Source organism: Geospiza fortis, unplaced genomic scaffold (assembly GCF_000277835.1).
Source record: "Geospiza fortis unplaced genomic scaffold, GeoFor_1.0 scaffold112, whole genome shotgun sequence".
NCBI lineage: Eukaryota > Metazoa > Chordata > Aves > Passeriformes > Thraupidae > Geospiza > Geospiza fortis.
Window position 1 is genome coordinate 2,136,871 of NW_005054298.1, and position 25,553 is coordinate 2,162,423.

General features: G+C 39.1%; 1 protein-coding gene across 6 annotated transcripts in view; it reads left to right on the top strand.

The window, feature by feature from the left end:
- The window catches only part of GTDC1 (glycosyltransferase like domain containing 1), a 163,692-nt gene that overhangs the window by 103,464 nt on the left and 34,675 nt on the right, over nt 1–25,553 (top strand). For 5 of the 6 annotated variants that reach the window (XR_004081657.1, XM_031056246.1, XM_031056257.1 and 2 more), the window contains one exon: nt 24,316–24,666. The exons of the other annotated variant lie outside the window; for it this stretch is intronic. Coding sequence is in view for 4 of the 5 variants with exons in the window: in XM_031056246.1 (XP_030912106.1) it covers nt 24,316–24,666 (351 nt within the window). In the remaining variant the exon portion in view is untranslated. The remainder of the gene's footprint in view (nt 1–24,315; nt 24,667–25,553) is intronic. 6 annotated transcript variants of the gene reach the window in all.

Consider the following 25,553-nt stretch of genomic DNA (forward strand, 5'->3'; position numbering starts at 1 on the left):
TCATAGGAGTCAAAGTGTTTTAAATACATCATAAAATACAGGAGGTCAGAAACTTAAGAAACCTAGTAATTTAAATCAGTATTGAATAATAGGTAAATGAGGGTCCTCTTTTAAGAGACTCAGTCAAAAAATCCTCTTTACAGGAGGATTGTACCTCAAATGTGAGAGGAGACTTGAAAAAGAGCCAGCAGAAAAAAAAAAAAGTGATTTTTTTTTCTTTTTTCCCACACAAGGTCTGTGATTTCTGTTGCCCTGTGATGCCTAAATGAAACTTGGAGAAAAGTTTTTTGTTTTATGATACTAATTTCTTTTTCATATTTTCACTGGTTTTTTTTGATCTTGAGGACTGTAAAATGTTTAGGCTGTTTGCACCCAAACACACGTAGGGAAGACCAATGTGTGTTAAAGCAAGTTCATTTTCATCTTCTGCACTGTAAGGGGTATTGAGACAAAGAGGCAAATCTGTCATCTGACTTGTTTTTATTTATTGGCTGAACAAGACCAACCCTGGTTAATAAAGCAAACCCAATGCAAAGCTCACCGAAGAGCAGCTCTGCACTCAGTTACTCACTTTTCACTTTTTTTTTCCTTGTGATAATGTGGTCATTTCCAGCTCCCTAGTCACCGTTCATCCTCCCAGGACAGACAAGACCTGAATTTCTAATGTGAAGAAGCATGATCCAAGCATGCTCTACATTAGAGACCATAAAAAAGAAAAAAAAAAATCCTCTTGGTTGGTTTTTTTTTTTTAATTTTCTGTACACCTTTAACATTTAGAAGAAAACTTTGACTGTTTACAGAGTAGAGTTTTAAAGATAAGCTGCATGGAGGTGTTGCTTTTAGAGATTTAGATTATTTTCTTTGTGGCATTCCTCTTCTTCCATGAGATGTTTGCTGCATTTGTTTTGATTTTCTTGTATGTGTGATTTACCTCTGAAGCTACATTTGGAGATGGAGTGCCACTCTGTTGTTTTAGCAAGATGGTGTCTAGGTTTTCAAATGTGCATGAAAACTGCTGTCTGAATCATCACAAGAAGAATGGTTTGTATCTGGGTGTATCAAAACTGGTTGTGCAAAATTTCAGTGGTTAAATGGAGAATGACCAGGAGGAATGAGTTATTTACAGGTCTGGTTTAAATCAGGGCTCCATTTAAATAAATACAAATAGCAAAAAGGATGAGAAGAGTAGCTGAGAGAAAAGTACTCCTGAATACACAGTAGTAGGATGTTTTTCGATGGTATAGGTTTGGAACTTAAAAGGAGCTCCTGTGTCTTCAGAGGGATTAAGTTTCACCACGCATTGGCAGCGCTATTGTATCAGTGCAGTCGGCTACAACGAATTTATCCTGTGATGATCCCTAGTACAGAGAATCACCTTTTATCTCCCACTGAAAAATAAGCTCCAGCTGAAGCATCAGCAGTTCTGTGAACTCTGCTGGCATATTTGATACCTCAATGTTTGATTTCAGGCTCGGAGAATGGATGGAGTTGTCTCTGGCAGCGTTAATGCAGAACCTTCCTCACGTTCAGCTGAGAGTGTGTCTGGGCACTGTGTGACTCTGTCCTCCTGTGTTTAACCACATGGCAAAGGTCTTACCCATTCTGCTCCACAAGAACCAGCCAAGAGTGTGAACACACAATCTTTAGAGCCCAGAGAATCCCTTCAGAGGTTAGTACTCTCTGTGCTGTGTGTGTCAAGAGGCAGCTTGGGGAACTGCCTGGAGCATTATGCTGATTTCCATCCAGGCAGGACAGACAGTGTGCAGCTGATTTAAGAAATGCCTCTACCCAAGGCAGAGAGATGTGCAGCTGTGTGGTGAGGTGGCCACCACGGCAGGACACAGTCACTGGGTGAGTTTCCCTTTGGCTCAGACCCTGCTCTGTGGTCCTGTGTCCATTGATTCCAGAGCTGGGACTGGAATTGCAGTTATAGACATGTATTAAATATTGGAGTGTTGAAGCTCGTAGTTAGCCTGGGTGGAGGTCTTTTCCTTAAGATCTTCACCTTCCTAGCTTCCATTGGCTCTCCACCAAAACCCATCCACAATTCCCAAATCCATTCTCATTTGTTGGAGTCATGTCCAGCTGCATCACTGGCTGTGTCTGCCTCTCTATCCCCTTGCTCCTGCTTCTCTTCTCTGTGGAAATCAATTTGCTTTCCTCTGAAAAACACATCAAAAATGGTGAGAAGTAGACACAGGTCCTTCATGGTGAAGAGCTGTCGAGGTAGAAGAGGATATTGTAAGGTTCTTCCTGTTTCTAGTTCCTAAGGTAAATCTTTGCCGTTTTTGGTGAAAGCAGCTCTTTCATGAGTGTCCAGTGCAAAGGAGGAGTAGCTGGTTGGGTTTTTTAAACTCAGTACTGCATGCTGAAAGGTCTTTTGAGCACCTCTGAGAGGTGAGTTTTATGGTGCTTTGTTGGTGTCTGTTAGATCAGAAGACACATAAATGTGCTAGTCCTGTTTTTCACAGGAACCTAATGATAGGAATGGCTGTACATTCCAAGATTTGCATCCCAAATGTGAGTTTATAAGGTCTGTTATTACAAAAATACCATGTGTCCATATCCCTTGTTAAAAATGCTAAAATATCTTTAATAGTTTATAAATATTTTGTGATCATTAGGAGACATGTGACTTTTAAAAGAAGCTTTACTGAGTGGAGCTAAATTTCATATTCTCATGTCCTGTGGTGACAATAGCAAAGGAGAAGCATAAAATATTTAGAGTAAAAAATATTTTAATATTACCTCAGCTTAATCTCGTAAACTATTCCAGGCATAATCATCCAAAGAAAAAGGGAAATGAAGCACATTAGTAAAAGCAACATTGAAAAGTTTTTTGAACTCTTTTCCATTTGTTGTATTTAATGGAGATGAAGCTGTAAGAAGAGGGATAATCTGGGGTTTTATACTCCAGTATCTCAGTAAGACATGAGGTGAGGTGTATTTCCAAACATTTGGCAACTCCTGAGAATATGTAGGGGAAGATGTGCTCTTTTATGAACTCAAATAAGCTGTAAAATTAAATATTACTTTTACCAGTATCATTATTTTCTTGGCAGAGGAAATCAGTTAGTTCAGTCCAAGGGTGTAGTTGGTCTAAATGGAGGAATTCAGATTTATTCCCACAAAGAGCAACAGAGATAGACTTTTCTATGAGCAAATGGGAAGGAGCATCAACCTGTCTAAATCAGCAGTGTGGAGAAGGAAGGGGTGAAAAGCAGCTGCAAAATGGTTTCTTTGCCAGTTCTTAGTGAATAGAGTGCATATCTGTAGAGAAACCCTCACTGGTAGAGCAACCTTGGCTGCAGATTGAGGAATTGGAACTTATGGAGGAAAAAGGGTTAAAAAGGATGAATATCTTTGCACCTTAATGGGAGAACTATTTCTGTAATAGTATCAAAGATAAACCAGTGTATTATGAACACTAAATGATAAAGGATGATAATATGCCATTCTTGAGACTTCTTGGCTCTTACCTAACACATCAGAAAGTGATTGTTGAATTTTAAATAGCCATACAAATGGATGACATAGAAATTTAACTTTGCTTTGACCTTATTCTAATTCACAAGATGACTGCAAAATGACTTTGTTACATCTGAATGTATGCTGGATGCTAAATCACTCCAGAGTATAAAATCTTTGTTTTGGCATAATGTTGATGCATAAACATTTGTACCCCATACTAACCCTATAAACATCACAATCCATCAGTACAATTACAAAAAAGATTGTTTGTTTTCACACTTAAAGCAGACATGAAATAGAGTGTCCTTAACTTAATCACCACCTTGATTTACCACATTTGCATATATTTGCATATTAATTGGACTACAGATTAAAATTGGTTTTGTAATTTTAATTAAGTGTCCACAAAGGTAAATGATTAGAACTGTTTAAAATACATTCTGACATAAATAGCAGTAAAAGCTTTTGTGATGATGTTTTTGTGGAATTACATTCAGAAAGTGGCCTTTTTATGATAGTAATTTTAATCTTAAATAGAATTATACAGTCAAACAGAACTGTGGATTCATAATCATTTTTTCAAGATTCATTTAATATTTTGCTGATTTGCAGCACTTGATGAAAATGTACTGTAGGTTTAGCTGATTGCAAAATTGGGCCTGTAGAGCTGATAAACTGAGGGTTTAAACCCTCAGTCTTTATATTTGCCTTACACATTTCAAATGTGTTATGTATCCACATGCAGACAAGGGCTGGGTTTTTTTTTCAAGTTGAGAAATATAAAAGCTGTCAGTAATGGATGATCTATGGTGTGAAGATGTAATCACCTCCACGGCCCATCTTCCTTCAGCAGAGATGGTGAAGCACAGGACATTTCAAAGCCTTTTCCATAAATCACTGCAGGTAGCCAAGGAATCATTCTTGGTGTTGTCAAGGGAGGATGAGCCTTGGAGGTAAAGCTGTGCTGTCAGGATTGCTCTGCTGGAGGCAGGGGGTGTTGATATCTGACCAATGATGTCAACTGGACCAAAATGTCAGACTAAACTTAATAATACCAGAGTATTTGTGGTTAGAAGGGCTCTAGGAACTGGGTTCTTAATGCACCTCTGGGCCTGCCTCTTCCTTTGGAGACCGGTTCATGCTTCCTCCCAACACTTACAGAGCACCAGTAAGGACAGGTCATTAGCCTGGATGGCCAAGGTGAGTTTTGCCTGCCTAATGAATTTGTAAAAGGTTTTTTATTATATACCATAACTTTTCAGTTGCTGAGCAGCAGGCATTCATTAGGCATTAGAACCATCTTCTGGTTAAATAAAATATCCAGTTTATGTTTTACAGTATTAGTTTACTGCTTGGGTTATGAGACAAAATAATGAAGTAGCTGTTGGCTTTGGTTTGGGAGCAGATTTGGTAAGTGCAGCTTTAAAAGAAACAATATTTAACTTTAAAGTTAGTAGAATTTAACAGTATAGCAGCTTAGCAACTTTGCCCACTTTTAAGAAAAGGTTGGTGAGAAGTCAATAATGAATTCACATTAGGCTCTTTTCTAATTTTCTTCAGGGTTTTGAGCTGTTCTTAAGATTTACACTGTTCCTAATTTCATATAGTTTATGTCCTGTGTTTGAACCCTGGCTATTTACTACCTTACTGTCTCCTCAGTGTACATTAGGGAAAAAGAAATTGAGAAACAGTATACTTGGGTCTCGTCATGCTTCACTGATTTGAAATAATTTTCCTGTTAATGGCGTATTTAATATTTAGTTTTCCTCCTACCCATGGTAATGCTTTCAAGTGAGTGTAATAAAACTTTTGGAGTGTTCCTGTCTCAGAGACTTGACAGTTTTTTGTGTCGTATTTAAACTCCAGCCTAAGTAGGCAGAGTAAATTGGAAGTCAGATCCACTGGGCTAGTAATATATCAGAAAACAGATTTCTTATCATGCTCTCACATAAAGTACAATTATTTCTCAATCTGATATTATTTAGTGTCTGTTAAATATTATTCCTGATGTGCTTTTAGATTTCTGTTTATGTAGTGACTAATTTCAGTGTCAAACTGGTTTAGGTTCCTCATTTTAGGAACATTGCAAAACTCATTTTAAAATCAGATCCAGAGCTCAGTCAATGCATGAATTCCTTGTGTTAAGGCTCAAATTGGTATTAATTGAAGCTGTGGCCTGGGTGAGAAGTGCTGGTAGATTAAGTCTGGAAAAAAGAGCTGTGATAGTTTTTAAAAAAAAGCAAAAGAATGGAACAGTCATTGAATGAAGCATCGAGGAACAAACCTGCCAGACAAGTGCCGTTATGATTTTTCAAATGGGCATGTAAGCTCGATGTCTCGTTAGATTAAATTGTTATGGATGTCCATCCATCTGTGGAAAAGATGGTTATTTCTAGTTAGGGCATTGCCTTCCCTTTCTAATGTGTATCTCACTAATACCAATCATCCCCGTGTCACCTGAGGATCAGAAAGCTGAAATGCACATCATCTGCAACTGTTTTGGGGATGTTGTTTGAAAGTTGAACCTTGCTTTCAATCCAGCTCCGTTCCAACCATAATTGTATTATGGAAACTCAATCATCCCTGAATTCGGGGAGCCAGCTTTGAAGTGGCTGGTATCAAATTTTTTTTTGAGATCTGCTTAAATTTAAAAGAAAAAGAAATAAAAAAAAATTAAGGGCTTAAGCGCGGTTGGTTTTTAATGAGACTTGAACTTCTAAGTGCTTAAATCCGTTGTGAAGCTGGAAATTAGGCTCTGAGGATACTTGGTTCTTTGGAGTTCAGTTTAGACACCTGATCCCACATCATCCTTCTTTGAGAAGAATAGCATTGAAAATGTCTTTCTCTGAAGAGACTGGTTTTAGAAGTAAATCTATTCCTAAAAAAAACCCAGACTGATTACTTGCCTGAAAAATCATCTTCCTCTGTTGCTGCCTCTTCAACCCAATAAAAAGCAGGTAGCTTGAAAACTCCTGCTTGAGGGCCAGCACACCTTTCCCATCCAGGGAAGGAGCTGCTACCATGTTAAACTATTTCCTCCTCATTGCAGGCCAACAAATTTGGCTCATCCTGTGTCTTCTTTCAGTTGTTTGAGACTATAATGCCCACTTGCCCCTCTTTTTAAAATCCCTTTTCCAGCAGAAGGTTTTGCATTTTGGGTGTGGGGCTGTCCTATGCACAGTTGTAAGTCAGGAAATGTTATTAAAAGAATCATAGAAACATTTAGTTAGGAAAAACCTTCCAGGATCTTCAAGTCCAACCATTAACTGTAAGAAGATGGGAGCTACTTCAGTTCTCTTTCCACTGAAGAGCTGCATAACTTTGGGCAAAACTCTTCCCCTTCTTCTCTTACCCTACGGTTGAAATGGGGCTAATAAGGCTTATAATTTGTATGCTTAGTATGCAAATTGGCAAAGTAAAGCATGCTTAAAAAATGGCCAAGGAACTTGGAAAGCTATTTTTCCTATTAAATTTGGAAAAGAAGAAAGTTGCAAAACGTGGTCATCTAATTGCATCTTCACCAAGCATGTGGTCTAAGTGCAAATGTGACTCCAGTGTATAAATCCCTTCAGAAAGTCTATTTTGCCCCAAGAGGAATGGGAGCACACTCAGCAGACTGCAGGAGGATGGGATGCTTGCAGCATTTCTTTGCAGCATAATTGCAGCCTCAATGAACCATGAATCCAGCCTAATTAACATAACTGGAACCACAGCAATCATGCTGCCATTCAATTTAGGTTTGGAACATTCCGGTGGAGTATCACAATTCTGCTGTTTATTGTCGAGGCGCTGTGGAGAAGTGTCCACTTGCTTTCTTGCTGCTGCCTTGGTGAGTTTTTATTATTTCAGGAGAACTTGGGAACTTCAGAAATGGAAGACCGTTAGCTTGATGATTCCATTACTGAATCTACAAATAACTCTGTATTACTTCCTGTGAAAAGGTACTTAGACTGTTTAGTATATTGTAAAACTCAAAGATAAAAGTAACAAATTTCCAAGTTAGACACAGATTCTAAATTGCATTGGATAGCTAATAGCAAATAATTCTGGGACTATTTTGAGTTAAAGGACTACATTCCTAGAATATTAAAAATAGTATCTATTACTCTTTGTAATCACTATACCTAAGAGAAACCTTTTATTAGGAGAAAACCATATTTTCTTAATGTGTTGCTCTGTTGGTTGTGCTGCAGTAAAATCAGGAAGCCACAGAAGTAGATCAGGTACCACTGGTCTTGGCATTAGGGCAAAATAACCACTTTTTTTTGGGACAGAGAAGCCTGCTGAAAAGGGACTGCTGAAAATAGCAATAGGTGAAAAATCAGGACTGGAGGTGGAGGAACAAGGAGGCTTTCTGCATCCTTTGGCCATTAGATGATGGTGCTTAGTGCTGGCACTGGAGCCACTTCTAACTGATGTCACAGCTTGGATGGGTGAATCACAAAGTCATTTGGCTTGGAAAAGCCCTTTAAGATCATTGAGACCAACTGTGGTTTGGAAATTCCAGAAAAATACTCCAAGGTGGTTTTCTGTTCTTTGTCTTGTTTGAGGATTCTTTGATTTGTAGCATTTTCCCTGGATGTAACTTCAGCCCTTTCCGCTGAATCAGAAAATTTTGTGTTCCTGTTGACTCCCAGACACTGAATTTCCAATTTTTTGTCTTTTTTCCCCCTCTTGATGATTTTAGCTCAGGAAGAGAATGCTGTCACTTTCCACTGTAAGCATCTGAATATAAATTTATCATTAGGGAACTCAAGGCCTCTTTTTGAGCTTGCTTATTTATTTTTCTACAAGTTGTAACTTAAAATAAACAGTTAATTATAATAAGAGGTACCTGACTTAGACTATACCCTCTAACTTTGCATTAACATGTTTTTAACATCCTGTGTATAACTCAGAGCAGTCTACAGAAAGCATGTTGTATTATTATTGAATAAGAAAGTGAAGAAATCTGACTTGCCACAGTGACTCTTCTTCCCTCCAGCCTCTGCACAAATCCCACTGGCTGTGGGAGGCTCTGGGAAGTTCTCTGTTATAAATCTGGGGTTTAGGTGTTGGTTAGTCATTCCCAGGAGGCTTCATACACATTTTAGCTGAGACTCTCCAGCTAAACATTTATTAAAGGTGGGGTCAATCAAAGGGCTGGCTGCAGTTGAGGAAGAGCTGGAGGAAGTGCAGAGAACATCTCAAGTGGTTGGTTCCTGGAAGAGCTGAGTCTGTGATTCATCCCTTTGGAAGTGAAGGAGGAGAAAGCAGTGCCAGTTAAATATCACACAGGGTTATGAGAAACATCCAAACGATGGGGAGGGATCGTGGTCTTTCAGCATTTTTATTCCCTGCAGCTGTGATGTGTAAGCTCAGGAAGATGACTGAACATTGATACTTTCAGAGTTCAATAGCCACGCTTGTTATTAAAGGCAGTTACTGAGAATTGACAGAAAAAACTATTTTTGAGGGGAGTTTCCAAGTAGAGATCGTATTTCTGGTTTAGTGTGCAACAAACCCAGGGTATTTGAATGGTTGTCAGATCTGGGGGAAAGGGAGAATAACTTCTCTGTGGTAAAATATTGCAAAGGAAATAATCAGTCTCCTTCAGAACCAGTACTTTTTATTGTTTGTAGGTGCAAATTCAAAAGTGACTCAGATCAAATGTGTCAGAAGTAATTTGAGTGTTTGGTATTTTAAATCTAATGGCACTGTTTCCACAAAAACTCCTGGCTGCTTTTAAAACATTTATATATACTTTTCTGCCTTTTATACAAATTCATGAAATAAGGTCCTTGAAGACACTGAAAAATTTAAGCTGGTCATTCTTGCTGAAGTAAAGTGATGAAAAAAAAGTTAAGAAAATACATCTGCAGACAAATACAGCCCTTTCCTCTCTGTGCTGTTTGAAGATGTGTTCAGGCTGGTTTAGTGCAAAATAATGGCAAATTTTCACCTTTGATATCTATCACTGTGTTACTACTGTGAGGTTGTTTTTTTAATGAGTCACTGCTAGGCACTGAAGAAGTAAGTTAAGAAATATTTTAAGGAGAGGTATATTAAAAAAAAATAAATCCAAAATTGTACATGAATACTTTGTTTTATGCGCCTCACAGCTTTAGTAGAGATGGAACACAGGGAAAGCCAGGCTAAATGGGAAAAGAAATGGTTGAAAACTACGGGCATGGTGATGACCAGGCAGAAAAGGGAGCTGAAATTCTGTTGTTTTGGAGACTGTGACCTACTGCAGTGACTGGTGGGCTCCTTTCAGTGAAGAAATTTTCCCAAATATCCGACCCAAACCTTCCCTGACACAACTCCTCTCATCCTTTCAGTTTTTGTTTGGGAGCAGAGCCTGACCCAACTGGCAGCTCCCTCTGTCAGGGAGTTGTGCAGAGCCAGAAGGTCCCCCCCAAAGCTCCTTTTCTCCAGGCTGAGCCTCAAAAATGGGCTCTGAGGCACAAAACCCCAAAGCCTCTGGCTCCAGTCTCTGCTCCAAGCAGTTTTCTGAGCATCCAAGGGACCACAAACCCTATTAAAAAAAACAACAACAAAACAAGACTTTGATTAATTTTAAGGTGATTTCCTCTAAAAAGACTCTGAAAATGGGTTTTCAATTAACAATCTAGTTTACATAAAAGGCACATATTGATGAACATAGTCCATGACTTTTTGCTCAGTCCCATTATTCTCCTCTAAATCATATGCAGAAGTGAAGATTTCCAGTGTTTCCCAAAATCTGAGGGACTTAGAGGTTAATGTTTTTCTCATTTTCTAGTGAGAGTTCCATCTTCCCTTTTCTTCACAAAGAGCAGTAAAGGAAAAGGAGGAATCTGCTTCCAGAAAGTATGCAAAGGTGCTGATGATCCATAAAGAATTATCTGGAAGCTCTTGTGAGAGCTGAAAATTCCCTAACATTTTTTGGCATAGAATTCTTCTGAATATCTGACAGCCTGATATTTGCCTATTCATATTTGTAATTATATTCAGTGCCAGGTCTCACTGATTTACAAATGTGAGTTGCCCATCCTGCTATGAGCCCTTCTCCTGCAAAAGGCAGAATTATATTAGTACAAACATGGTTCTAAGAACCAAAGGTGGTACAGCAGCATAATGAAAGTAAAACAATGTTCTTTATGCTTATTCATGTGAAAATACTGGTGGGGCACCTCTTAAATTAATCATACAGCCCTCCTTAAATATATCTGATCATGAACCTTACCTTCGAATCAGAGCCAATTGTATGAGAAGAGCTGATTGCACTCAAATTGTGGCGAGGATTTTTCTTCCCTCAGAAGTTGCTTCTTTAAAAAAAAAAAGCAAAAAAAAAGCTGTATTTTAAGAATTCTGACTTCAGACAAATAATCCAAAATTGATGCTTGATTGAACCTAAAGAACCAAACACAATTTATTTTGTGTTCAAAATGGTAGTGAAAAAACTACCCTTCTGTTTGAAAGGCCTCCTAAAAATACCCCAGTGGTTATTAGTGCTGACTTGAATCAGTTGGAGGTATAGACATATTTGGTATCAGAACAAAAAAGAAACACTTAGTATTTTTAAACCCCTGAGGCTTAAAGATCACACAATGTTGTTATATTTGATGTGGTACATCAAACTGTCAATCCAAACTTTTTCTAAAAGATAGGACTACATCTTTGCAGTCTGTAGGCTTGCTGTACTATGAGTATATATTAAATTTGTTTATTAAATCATTTTTTTGTATTATTTGAAGCCTTCTCTTCTTGTTAAAGCATTTTTCCTTAATGCATTAACATTAATAAATGCCTACATAGAGCTGAAGTTCTTGAGTCCACTTTGTCCTGTCTCAGTGGGTTGGGTTTTCTATTAGTGAAGGACCTCAGAACATGAAAGTCCAGCTCTATGCAGGGACTCAGATTAGATCTGAATGCAAGGAAAAGCAACAAAGGTCCACAGAATATCTGGAATCTGCAAATACTTCCTGTGCTTAACCTACACTTTCGTTGCGTGACTGTAAAGAACAGCAAATCTTTGTTCTTTCCCCTCTCAGTTCCCGTTCAGTAAGCCCAGAGACACAGGAGAAAGGTTTTGGGGAGCAAAGCTGTTATCAGCCTTCCTACAGTTTGCATCTGATTCTGTCAACAGTGAGCACATCAAACCCAGGAGCTTACACCCACTTTTAAACATCAGAAAAGTTTTGTACAAACATATATGTATATATCTATAGATACATATTTAATTTATATAACATATAAATTGCTATGAACAGAGATTGTGACTGTGAAGTTGCTTTCTGCCTTTAAAGTTTAGCTCATATTTGAGTTAGTAAGAGCCAGAGCTCTGTTTTTGGATTCAGAAGGGAATTACATCTGCCTTAGGTGGAGAAAGAGCAAGAGTTTATCTTGCTAAGAGCCCAAAACGTTCAGGTGGGGTAATTAGACTTCTGGAAAGTCAGTGAATAATATTGTGAGTTGGAAAGACCCACAAGGGTCATCGAAGTCCAAATCCTGGCCATGCACAGGACCACTCCAAGTCAGTCAGGCTCATCCTTTTATGAAAACCTACTAGGGCATTTCTTGGGTCTATAATCCAGGAGGTTCTGATAGTCAGCTTTATTTAATAAAAAGATGAGAGTGTCTCAGAAAGGCCTTTCTTATCCTCTGTGCTGCCAGGAAGGTGTTGGTTTACGAGCTTCAGGTCTGGTGGATCTGTGCACAGGTAGGGTTGCTGACCATAAGTTCAGTGATGCATATGCAGAGTACAGAAGGTTAGAACCTACAATTACTTGGAGCTAGAAATGTGGAAAGAAAAATAGTCCATTGCTTCTCACAGCTCAGCTCATGTGATTTGAATCTGGAATGAATTAACAGACTAATCCTGTTTATGGATCATCAGCTGCAGAGGTATTGTCAAAGAACTTGTGTCCCTATTCACTGGAACACCTGTATGTAAAGCCACGTCTTAATTGTTCAGGCATGCTGAATCAGACTCCTCTGCCTCAAAACAAAATAGAAAATATAAATATATGGAATGTCCCAATCATCATCTTTATTCTTTTCCTCATCTCAACAAGGTTGCTGTTCTGGCAAACCCTTGTGAAAGCAATCCTCTCTTTTCAGCTAAAAGCCATTCATATGGCGACAAACCACCGTTCTTCCCTTTATATCTGTGTTCATTCATTGAAACTCCAAAGCCTTCCAGCTTACTTCTTGGATTTATAGCCAGCTGGCTGCTGTGTGTAACATGAACATGTTCTGACTGTGCATGACACGTTTTTATCTCGTTTAACCCGTAACTGTCGTGTTCACTCCAGGCCACAGCTCACCTGCGGGTATTTAATGTTGACTGTGCAAGGTCCCAATTTCCATCTCCTCACCTCTGACAATCTGCTGTTATTAGGTCAAAAATAAAGGTCAACCCCAAAACAACCACCCAAAACCCCCTCCTTGGAACAGATCTGGATAAAATGAATGTGTTCAAGATGGTGGGCCGTAGCTGAGCCAGCTCCTGTGGGATTAGTGCCCACTTTCTTGCATTTAAAATAAACTTTGGAATGACTTTTTAACACAAGTGCTTTAATAGCAAATGAGGAGGGGGTGGCAAGGCAGAAAAGGACACATGCACTTATTTTTTTTTCCTTGATTGCTGATTTTTCCAAGGTTAATCTGATAAGTGATACCTGTGTATTAGCAGGTTTCTGCAGCCTTAGAAGTCAAAGAAACTCATTGGAAAGGAAATGCTGAAATATCTGCCCTAAGTTACTGAATCATCAATGAGAACCTTTCATTCAAAGCATGAATATTAAAATTTATTACCATACTTCAGCTTTGCAGGAAATACAATATATTATTATTTTTTTCTTTATACAACACCGCTGGTTGCTAAAAGCAGCAATAGAACCATTAATTAATAGTAGTAGTCCTGGATAATGTCATAATAAGCAATGCAACGTATTAAAGCACATTAATTCTTGCCAGCTATCAGGAGGAACTTTTAGATATTTGAAAGGCCCATTAGGTTTGTTTACATTCTGAGTGGAGGCTGGTATGCTTTGGCAGGGGCTGAACCACACTTTAGTACTTCACTCCAATGGTGTTGAATTTCCTGACAGTCGTGCACAGTCTGTAATATATTGTCACCACTTCAGGGCAGCCTGGCTCTGCAGGACAGAGGGTACAACCCAGACCAGGGCATTCCCCAAAGCTAGGGTGTCTTTGCTGCCACAAAAATGAAAATAACTGAAATTATATGTAATTTTCCACAATGGAAAAGGTGATCCAGGAATCAAACCCATGCCTTCAGGTGTATTAACCTAACAGAGCAACAAAAATGTGCTGGGCTTTAAATTGCACTAACAATCTGGAAAGGATTTTCCAACTGGGGTTATGTTAAGTGTTAATAGTGAAACCTGGGTGCTTTTTCCTTTGATCTCTCTTCGAGCTCATATAGAATAATAGGATCAAAATAAAATGCCATTTATATGAACACCTTGTTCTTTTGATCTCGGCACCAAAAATTCTGTCTGCAGCTACAGCCCAGCAAACAGTGCATCTGCTCCTTTTAGTTGGACCTTCTAGTTATCATAACTTTTAATAAGTGGTGTCACAGCCAATTTTCTGTGCAGTTCATGAACTTAGTCGTCATTTTTGCCCTAAGAATCTCTTAACAACCCTTTCAGAAGAATTTAAAATAAGGTATACAGGACCTGTAAACTATTGGCTTCTGGTTGGTTGTGCATATGCATGTTGAGTGTATGATTTAAACATCTGTATAGTGCAACATTTCAAAGTACAGAGTTAGTTGTTCTTGGAGTACTTGGGCAAAACTTTTTAATTAGTATAGGCTGAATGAGTGAGAATGTTTTAGGGGGAAGAACAATTGGGGTAATGGTGGTTTTCATCGGTGCTAGGTTCAGGATCCCTGCTTTTTCCATCAGGGAGGTGATGGGCCCTGTGATGTCTGGGTGGTAGCCAAGCCTTTCTCTGCATCACCCACGTCTGCAGGAAAGAGCACAGGAGGGTTACACCTGGTAGTTGTGGATCCCATTGGTTTTATGTCAAATTCAGGTCCATGGATGAGCATGAGCACCCTGCAGCTCTTTATTCCCCAGGGCTGATGGTCAGGAATGTTCCTTTGGAAGCCATCGTTGTGAGCACTTCAAGTAAAGCCACTTCCTCGTGCTCTTTCAAATCTCTTAGCAAGATTCATTCTCCTCTTTGACTCCCCTGAAGCAGCTGAGCTGTTTATTCTGATGACTGATGGTGTCCCATTGTGATCCCTGCTTTAGCTGTTGTAGCCTCCCAGAGCAGAGGAGCTGGGCACGAAGCGCTGTGCCAAATGAAAGCAAATAAACCCAAGTCCTGCAGTTCACCAGTGTCATAATTGCTGCTGCCCAGGAAGAGGGATTAACAAGTGAAGAAACACTAGCTAGGAGAGATCCAGTGGCCAAACTCAGTCTCGGGTGTCAAATGTCTCTCCCAGGCTTTGCATCCCTCTGTAATTTATATTTAGCTGCTAGGCTGGCGTGATAGGAGCAGTCAGCTTGTGAGGAGCACTGCTGGGAAAGTGTTCAGGCTCTTGCTGAAATGGCTGCACTCGAGCTTGTGGCACACGAGCTGTCCTCCAGCAAGTGTTTTTTTTGCAGACTTAGTTGGCTCTCTGCGCTCTGTCACAAGGCAGGAGTGTTCCAGAGGGCCATAACCGTGGCTATAACCTATAACCCTCTTCTTATAATGTAGTGCAGCGTAATTCATTGTGTGCAATAACGATACTGAGCTGGTTTGAGCACCAGAAGCAGCAAGGATGTGTTTGTGCAGCACTGCCCTGGGACTGAGGCATCCTGCTGGGACCAGGTCTCCCTGCTAATGCAGCCACTCTGCCTCCAGTCCTTCCCTAAGCAGTACAGAACTAATGTAGGAAAGTTTGCTGCTGCAGTTGTCCTAAAAGGCAGTATATGCCCAACTCTCAATTTGAGCAGCTTATATGTCCCTGTTCATCTTCCACCAGTTGTCATTTCCTATCGCAGAATTCAGACCTACTTTTTTTTTGCATCAATTAAAGGAAGGTTGTGGGATTCTTTGGCCGAGGAGTTAAAAAGCTACAAAGATTGGTAGTTTCCCTCCCTACAATAGGAATGTGATTGCCCTAGTTCTGTGGTTAGCATGAAACAAGTCAGCTCTGTCATGAAGTCAGTGGGGTACAAGTTAATACAAGGTAGTAAAGGAATAAAACAGCAAAGTCCACAGTCTTTTATGACAAAACCAGTATGATCCTGCTGCAATATAAGGCCCTGCTGTGAATGGTATTTTCTGATGCTTGGATAAGTGCAATTTACATATATACAAAGTGTATGAATAAAGTTATAAAAGTATACTTGGTATTTTACATTTTTCCCCCCTTGAAAGTAATTTTCTATTGTTCAAACTTTCGGCTTTCACTGGTTTTGTTTCTAAAAACCCCAAAAGGAAAAGAAAATAACAAAATTCCATAAAGGCAAAAGGGATATGTTCTCATTTCAGTTCACAGAATTTCCTGCCTTTAAACAATACAAATATATGCCCTTAGGTTTCCAACATGCTGGAAGGATACTGAATCCTTGAAACAGATCAAATTAAAAACAAGTCCACTATAGAAACATCAAGTTGTAGCAGTGTGTCCAATAGATCTCAACAAAAATTTGTTGAGGGGGTTTTAACCATGTTGCCTAGACTTACAAAATCCTAAACTGCTGAATCCATGAGTGAATAAACACTTAGACACAGCAAGTTCTGGGCTGAACTGTGCACAAGTAAAATCTGATGCTTAATTAATTGGTGCCTGTTCATTACAGGCCCCATTCAAAGCAGTTCTTTAATATAACTTTGAAAGGTATCCACAAGCAAAGGTATCCAAAGAAGAGCAGTTTTTAATGTCACAGGTAGCTCAGTGATGGGCCACCAGCATTTAACAGAATTTCCAGGGACTGTGGCTCCCCAGGGATTCTTCTGGCACCCAGATGCAGAAAGCCAGATGATCAGGAGTCATAGATCAGCATCACTGTCCTCCTGATTTATACCAGAAGGGAGTACAAGGGTTTTGTGGGGTTTTCCCCCCCTGTAATGGCACTGCTACTAATAGTATTAATATTTTTAGAACTTTTTGACAAAAACTTGATTCTTTCAGAGCAAAACTGAAGACTTCTGGGGTTTGAACAACGAATGAGATTGGGACCTACTGTCAAAGCTGGGATTAGAACTTGGAATTTCCTCTAGTCTACACTGCCTGGTAGAGATACAAATGCTACACATTTAAATTTCAGTCCTAGTGCAAAAGCAAAATGCAAATTAATATAGTAACACATTTTCAAATGAAGGTCAAAGTCTCTGCACTAGCAGGTCCTGAGGGGCAGAGCCAGTTTACTGGAATGCCCTGTGACTGGGATAGCTCCACAACAGGAAAAAAATGCATTTTTCTTACCATTTGAATATTGTATTATTGACAAAGTGTGGTTAAAATCTTGCTGTGCATACAATTATTATTTTTAATTAGTTTCCCTGTCTTTTTTTCAGTTAAACCTTCATGTGAAAGCAGGCTTCATTGCCTATTTATTTCTTGGGGTACCTGAGAAAACCTTGAATAGTTCAGGTGAAGTATGTGTTTTCCTGAGAAACACACAGAAATTTGCATTTGCGCAGGCGAGTGACTTATCAAAACCAGATGTAACCAAGTGGAACATTTTACATAAATTTATTAAAATCATTATTTACCTGTAAGTTATAAGAAGGGCTTAGTTGCACTAGTTTGCTGCCAATATGTACTGCCAATAATCTGCCAAAAAGCAGCTTGCTGACAAAATCCCTGAAATGGTTTGCTTATGATTGCACAGAACGTTACAACCCCGAGTCAAATGAAAACCTACTATAAACGAACTCTTTGATGGTGGATTCGCTGGAATATGGTATTGATATATGGTGTACAGTTTATGTGGATTATGTATACTGTGCAAGAAATATGGATATCTATTAAGGGTAACATGATATGTAATCGGTTAGGACAGTTATTGTTTTCAGTGTTTGCTAGGAATAAGATCACAGGGTGACTGCTCAGTTCTGAAATACAGATTATTCCTGTGCTGCCCAAAGCACCAGCAGGCCATTTCTCCAATTAATACAGAAAGGCTATTGAAAATGTAAAATATCTGACGTCTATACAGAGTAATTTTAAAGGCAACTTTACTTCTAGGAACAATTTATATATTACATAAACTTGTATTTTTCATCCAAGTATCATTTCGAGAATAGCAATCCTAAATATTGGAGGCCATGGGGAAACATAATATTACGATAATGTTCTTTGGTGCGGTTTGGAAGGTTTTAGGAAACATTTGGAAGTATTTTTCTCATAAAGTCACTTAACTATTGAAGTGTTATGCTAGCACTCCCTTCTGCATTGTGTATGTTGCAAAGCAGCCTAGTTAAAGGGGACATTCATCCCCTATATCCTGATTAGAAGTAGTTCCAAAACCCAGGAAATTATATGTTATAGGATCCTGGGTTTAGTTTAATTAAAAGAAAAAAATATTTCAGGTGTGGTACCAGTTTTCAAACACCCATTTCCAGTTGTATTTAGCAAGAGGAGATACTGTATTGGGTAGAACTCTTTGTGAAATTTGCATTCTCTAAATAAGCACTTGAGAGCTCAGCTAGTTTTGGTTTTTTTCTGTTTAAGGAAACACTAATGAACATGACCAATCCTTTAGAACCCTAAAGAGCCTTAAAAACCTTGCAATTCTCAGAAGTCTAACTTTTTTTCCCCATAGTGCGATTCATTCTTTTGAACTTCTGCTAAAGCAAAACTTAAGTCAACAATTTCTAATTTCTGGCAGTGGTTATCAAGAGGACTCTTAGAGCTCCAAAAGTTACTTTGTGTCATTGGTGCAGCAGATCTACATGGTCATAGTGTTTAATTATAGCGAAAATTACTTTTTTTTTTTCAGAACTATTAATTAATCCATGTATTCATATCTTGCACAAAAAACACATAAGTTATTTTCACCTGCACTATAAAATATGTATTTTAGTTCATTACCATCTTTCTGAGGAGCTCTTAAATTATCATCATTCCATTTCTGGAGAATGATGGACATGGAAATTATAACTGCAGAGATTCTTGTAGTTAAAGGACTTCAGAGAATTAAAGACATGAACTCAGAAATAATATATTTAGGGTCAAACTCAGTCTTATTTGATGTCAAAGAGAACTTTGCCTTTCACTTTGCCTTTTTCACTGCCAGCTAGAGTTTTGCATGGATTTTGGGGGAATAATTGGGGGATAATTGGGAATAATTTTTGGCACACTGGCACTGGCTGCCTTGAGAAGCTGTGGCTGCCCCATCCCTGAAATGTCCTGGACCAGCCTGTTCTAGTGGAAGGTGTCTCTGCCCATGGCAGGGTGTTGGAACTTGTTTCTGAGGTCCCTTCCAAGCCATTCTGTGAATGAGAGATGAAGAACACTTTTGTTAAAATCCTGGTCCTCTGGGGTGTGGGCTTTAGAGTACACCTGGCACAGGGACCTTAATGTTAGAAATTCAAGATGTAACACTGAAGAGAAGGTTGACAGGTCCCTTTGAGTATCCTCCTTAGATTGACCTACAGATATGACACTTTCGAGCATTAAAAAATAGGAGTGTTGTTGAATTAGAGTTAAATAGATTGGAAAGAAAAGTGTAAATGTTAATTAGAAGTGGGAATTTTTGACAGTGTCAAATGTGGATGTTGGATATTGAGGGATTTCACTCAGAAATTATTTGGAAGAACAGGTGGAAGTTACAATTTGAGGAGATTTATTCTGTTGGCCTTCTTCTCTCTTCACTATTGATCTCTCTTGCTTTCCTCATCTTCCTTCCCCGCTCAGATGGACCAAGTTGAGTCCAAGCCAACTGCTCATGGTTGGTCTGGATCCAGCCTCTGTTCTCCAGGACCACCTTTGGATCCTGCCTGCTAATCAGGCATCCACTGCAGTGTCAGGGTTGTTGCATTCAGCTGTGTTGCTAAAACAGCATTATTTTGGCTATTTTATCAGAAATAAGTCAGACCTTGTGATATGCCTCCCTGTTTTATCTGTTGTCTGGGTTACACACCAATTCTTCACTCTGGCCAGGAAGGAAGATGTCCTGGTCAGCTTCAGCTCTCTCCCATACTGTTGTTATTTAATATCTGCATGTGCAAACTGCATTCCTGACCTTTGGTGAGAGTTAAAATTTGACTGGAGGAGGTTCTTGAGCAACCTGCCCAGCTGCATGGGCCTTCCAACCTCAGTGATTTCTCCTCTGTCATGAGAAAGAGAAGACAATGATCACACCTCAAATAAAATTTCATATTCCTACATCCTGCAGTTTTCAAGCAGGGAAATCAGTGTAAACCATGCTTATTGTACTCAGGAACAGGCACATTCTGCTGTGGGAAGACAAGCTGAGCCTCAGACCTTGGATTTTCTTTTGCGATGCCCTTCCCAGTGCTTAATCTTGGCTCTGTTCAGTTTTCTTTCTGTTCTCTCTCTTTGCTCCTAATCCTTGTCCATGCTTATAAGCCCCTAATATTTATATGGCATTATCTGTGTTAGAGATTACTGCTGACAAGTAATCTCTTCCCTCTTCTGAATGAAGAATTACAGCCATTGCTGAAGATCAGAAAGTGAAATTAGATCCCTGAAAGTATGTGACAACTTCAATAAACCCTAATATCAAATTCCCTGAATATTGGGGATCTTCTTTCAAGCTTTTAGGTTTGAACTGTAGTATAGCTTCAGGACACCTGACCACACTCAGCAACATTTTTTTTGCTGTAGGGCAAAATGTGACAGTAGTTGCAGAGAAAAAAAAAAATTAAAAATTAACTATGACTATTCTCACAGCTTTGTAATTTCTTGCAATCTTTTGAGAAGTAGCTAAATATAAACAGCATCCGTTTTATTGTGATCAACTGATTCATAATATTAAAGATAAAATATAAATGTATGATTTTATATATCAATAAGCATATACTAATGGAGTTACTGTCTGTTCCAGTTTGGCACCCAAAAATCTGATTTTTTTTTAAACTTTATTTCTTAGAATATAATCAGCAAAATTATTGAGTTTTGGAAAAACAATTTTGGTGTTTCCATAGTGCTTGGTCGGTAATAAATGTGCATGGTTTGGAGCAGCCTGGTCTAGTGGAAGGTGTCCCTGTCCATGGCACGAGTGTTGGATTGGGATTATCCTTAAAGTCCTTTCCCACTCAGACCATTCCAGAATTCTATTATTTTTAAACTTTTTAATTGCAATATTAAAAAAAATAATAATCCATTGCACTTTCAGAACTCTTACTTTGCACCCAAATGTAACTACATTTACAGAAGGGCCAATTTTTATTGCTTTTAAAAAATGTATTTATTTATTCCATCCATCCTTGCAGTCTCTTGAGGCAGTTGTGTAATTTGGTCTAACCTAAACCAGCACTCCAGTCCATCTTTCTAATGTGGTTTCTATTCATCGAGCAGTGACATCATGGCCCTTCCATCTCTTTTTTTTTTGTTGTTGTTTTTAATAAAATGGTGCACACAGTGACTCTTGGTGCCATGGAAAAGAAACCAGTCCCCATAAATAACTTTTCATTAGGGCAAATAAAGTGCAGTGAATAAACACATACGGTGGAACATGGCAACATATCACAAAAAAGAAACGTGTGTGGGAAAAACACATTTCTGCTTCAAGGAAAAGTACATGGATTTCTTCAGAGCAGGGTTTTGTGGCATAAATGAAAAGAAAATATATAATATATAGGTTGTGAGTTAAAGAATCTGTTACTCACAGTAGCAAATATTTAGATTGAAGCTCTGAATTTCAGGATATTGAATTTTTATTACATATGAACTTAGTTTAATATTTAACCCATCTTTTTAACTAAACATCTAGACCCAGTATGCAAAAAGGGAAAGTTTTCAAGGCTTACTCTTTGTAGAGCCTTCATAAAGTTTTAAAATTGACTGTTCAATCTGTTGGAGAGCCTCAAAAATCTGAATAAATAAAAGAAATTTGAAAACAAGTAGCTGTACTAAAACTAGATATCTAAGTCCTCACTGTTTGTTCTGAACTTTCGGTTCAGAAACAGTGAACTACTTAGTGTTTAAATATGTATGAGTTATGCATAAAAGTAAAATATTTTCCATGTTTTTTTAAATATAAGGGACAGTACCTTTTGGAATCTTTTGAAAGTGTTAATATTTGTAAGCTTTGATGATAATTCTTTTTCTGGAAAGTTTCACATGTGCAAGAGTTCATTACAAGTTAGTAATAATAATAAAATGCTTCTCCCATATTTAAAGTAGAATGTTGTGGCATTTTTCTTGCACGACTGGTGTGTTTTGTAACTAAGATTGAGAAAAATTGTGTGTCCTTCTCAAAAATGAAATCCCACTTCTCTGCTGTGGTAGCTCTCTAGGTGGTTTTATAGAATCATGGATTAGTTTGGGTTAGAAAGGACTTTAAAGATAATTTCATTCTGCCCCCTGCCATGAGCAAGGACAACTTCCCCTGTCCCAGGCTGCTCCAAGCCCTGTCCTACCTGGCCTTGGACACTTCCAGGGATCCAGGGGCAGCTACAGCTTTTCTGGGAACCCTGTGTAGTGCTTCACCACCTTTATGATAAAAAATATAAAAATTTAAAACATTCTTTCTTACAGCTACTCTTTCAAGCCTGTGTCTGCTCCTGCTCCAGCCTTGTTTCTCCATAACCATCATGTTGATGTAGAAGTTTTGCAAGCTCTTGATGTTCTTAATGACTGAGATCTGGGCAAGTGCTGGGTGGAGAGATACCTCTGGAAGGTGGCAGAAAAGAAGAATTAATGTGAGTCTGGAGGAGCAAAAATGTGCTGGGGAAAACATAAACACAAAAAATGCACTAACTAGACGTTGTCTTTTCCCAGCATGCTTCTGGGAAGTGCACAAGAACAGGTTTAGATGACTTTGTGTTGTTATTAGTTTATTTTCAGGTCATTTATTTAAGTGTCATAAAGAACATTAGCTGGTGGTTAGGGACTCCAATATCCATTATATCATTCCAATCATGTGGACAAGTTTATACTACACATGATTTACAACGGTCTTTCCGCCGTAGAAATTGTTCTCCTCAGGTACAAGGTTTTATTCGTGGTTGTATTTAGCAAAATCCAAGTGGCTGAGCACAGAGACGTCTTCCAATCAAAGTCCAAAAATTAATGCCTTTCCACGAACACCATGGATTGCAGCAAGAGCTGTTTATGGCTCTCTGCCTACATATTTTATCATGTCTCCACTGTTGTTAGTAAAATATACAGAACTACTTTATGCCAAAACAATGGAAGTTAATGCAGATAACTTGTTCCAAAGTTAACCATCAAATAAATCTCTCTCTCTCTTTTTTTTTTCTTTCAAACTGTTAAGTGAAATGGTGTTCTAAAACTTTTAAAAATTGTCAAGATGATGAATACTGTGTGTGTAATACAAGTAAATACCGTGGAATTGATTGCACACACATGTCTTAAATAAAAGATATTAAAGAGTATATTCCAGAGAGAAATCGGTGGAGTTTTATCTAATATTATTAGGAATTCTGCAGTGACAGATCAGATTTATAAGGGTTGAAAACTGAGGAGGAAACCTGTTCAGAAACAGAAATGGTGCAGTGAGTGGATGGTTGGCCAGGAGATTAAAGACAGGCAGGGGGATAGAGTCTGCCTAGGTAGCCTGACCTCTCACACCTCAAGCAATTTGTCTTAGCAGCAGTAATTTTTCAAAATATCCTAGTTAAATTTGGGTTGGTAAATCAGTCCTTTCAATGCAGTCACAACTTGGTAGTTTAGGAAAAGTCCCTTAACCTGTTTCGGCGTCAGCTTTTCCCACGTGTAAATATTTAAAAGTACATCCTGGCGGAGCTGTGTCTGTGCCTTGGAGGAGCCACCAGCAACCAGTGTTAGCTCTGTGACCAAAGCCTGAGGGAATTGGGGTTGTGCAGCCTGAAGAAGGCTCCAGGAAGACCTCAGTGCCCCTTCTAGTGCCTAAAGGGCCTGCAGGAGAGTTGGACAGGGACTTTGAATAGGGGATGGAGGGACAGGACAAGGGGGAATGGCTTCAGCTGGCAGAGGACAGTTAGATGGGGTATTGGAAGGAATTTTTCCCTGTGAGGGTGGTGAGGCTCTGGCACAGGTTGCCCAGAGAAGCTGTGCCTCCCTATCCCACAAAGTGTCCAAGGCCAGGTTGGACAGAGCTTGGAGCAACCTGGGATAGTGGAAAGTGTCCCTGACCATGGCAGGAGGCTTGGAATGAGATGGTTTTCCAGGTCCCCTTCCAGCCCAAACCATTCTTTGATTGTAGGATTCTGTGTATGGGATTCAGCCATACCAAATTTGTACTTCTGAACTCAGAGAATCTGTTGCTGTCCGTTGGGAGAAGTCAACTCTCACCCAGCTCCATCCTCCTTTCAGATAGTTGTAAAGAACAAGAAGGCCTCTACAACTAGGATAAAGGATTGCTACCAATCTTAGAGGCAATACTGGCAAAAATTCCAAGACTTTCCTGGCAGAGTTGCCCTTTTTCTTCCAGAGGTGTTTGCATTATTTTATTTTAGCAGGTAAATAGTTTTATTCTCCCTGTTGATACATGTGTCATTAGGGAATGCATCGTTTTATTTCACAGGCGCCATATTCACTAAAATAAAGTGTATCTTCCTGAATTCATGTTGTCGTTTAGATGGATGTGAAATATCAACCATATTTTACCTTTTAATGTGCTATTACTTAATTAGTTGCCAGGTGAAACTTTTATCCAGCATGAACACAATACAGATTTTTTTTTTTGTTTGTTTGTTTGTTCTTTTTCCTCCCAGGTTCATGCCAGAGCATAAACTTGCCCATTTGGAAAAGGTAATTGGTGTTAAAAGGAATGGAGATGCTTATCAGTCGGAGGGGCTGCCTGGGCAGCAGGAGAGCAGGGCTGTAATGAAAACCAGTGATGCACATCGTGAGTCTGGACTTTGTGAGCCCCAGCCTGGACTCTGCACCACACAGCACGAGGGGCTGCCCTCCCCAGCAGCAGCCCCAGTCCAGGCTGAAGCACCAGAAAGTACAAATCCTTGTCAAGGGGAAGATAAGCAACGTCTGACTTTTAACCTCTCTAATATCTTGAGTGGACTGGACTATCAGCAAAGACCTCTGCACATTGCCTGGCCTCACAGGTGGTAAGTGAACAAACCCAAACGCTGTGCCTTCAGAAGATTTATGGGTTTGGGTTGATCCTTTTTCTCTGACTTCTGCCCAGCACAAAGTGATTTCCTAAACACTGCACACACACGTGGAGGAAAGACCCATCACTAACATCTGATTATTGGGAATAATTTGTTGAATATGCACGTTCAGTAACGTTAACCAGGCATTCAAACAGTGCTGTCAGTGATTCTTTTCTCCCTAGAAAAAGATATCCCTGCTACTGCAACACTGAGCATTATTCTGGTAACTCTCTTTTCCTATCAAGCAAACCACACATGACAATTAATGTCGAACATTATTTAAATTATCTTAATTATTTTAATGCAAGTGATTCAGTGTCAAGATACATGGTGACACTGGGCAGCTGATGTTAACCCACTGTCTGCAGTTTAGAAACACCCTTTCAGTGTTACATAAATAGAAAGCCTGTTTGAGTGTATTAACAGGGAAACAGTATTTTTCCAACTGCTAAACACAAATACCTGATCTCTGAATCTTCTCAGAAGGGACGAAAATCTACCATGCCACATAATCGCTAAAAACATATAAACTTTAGCTTGACTCCTACATAAATTAGGATTTAAAGAGGTAAAATGTCCTGATAATCTTCCGGTATTGGGCACGAACATTTTAATCTAGTTTTTATTCCTCGCAGTTTGTTTAATCTGCATGTGGCCTGATTAGAGTTCACTTCATCCACAGATTATAGTCTGTTTATTGCAGAGATGCTGGGTCGATCAGTAGGTCAGATTTTCCGAGAGCAACTGTTTTCAGGTGAAGCAATAAGTACAGCGCACCGACGGGGCAAATCGCCTTTGCAGGGGATTTGACTTCCAGCACATTAAAACTCCAGAAGCTC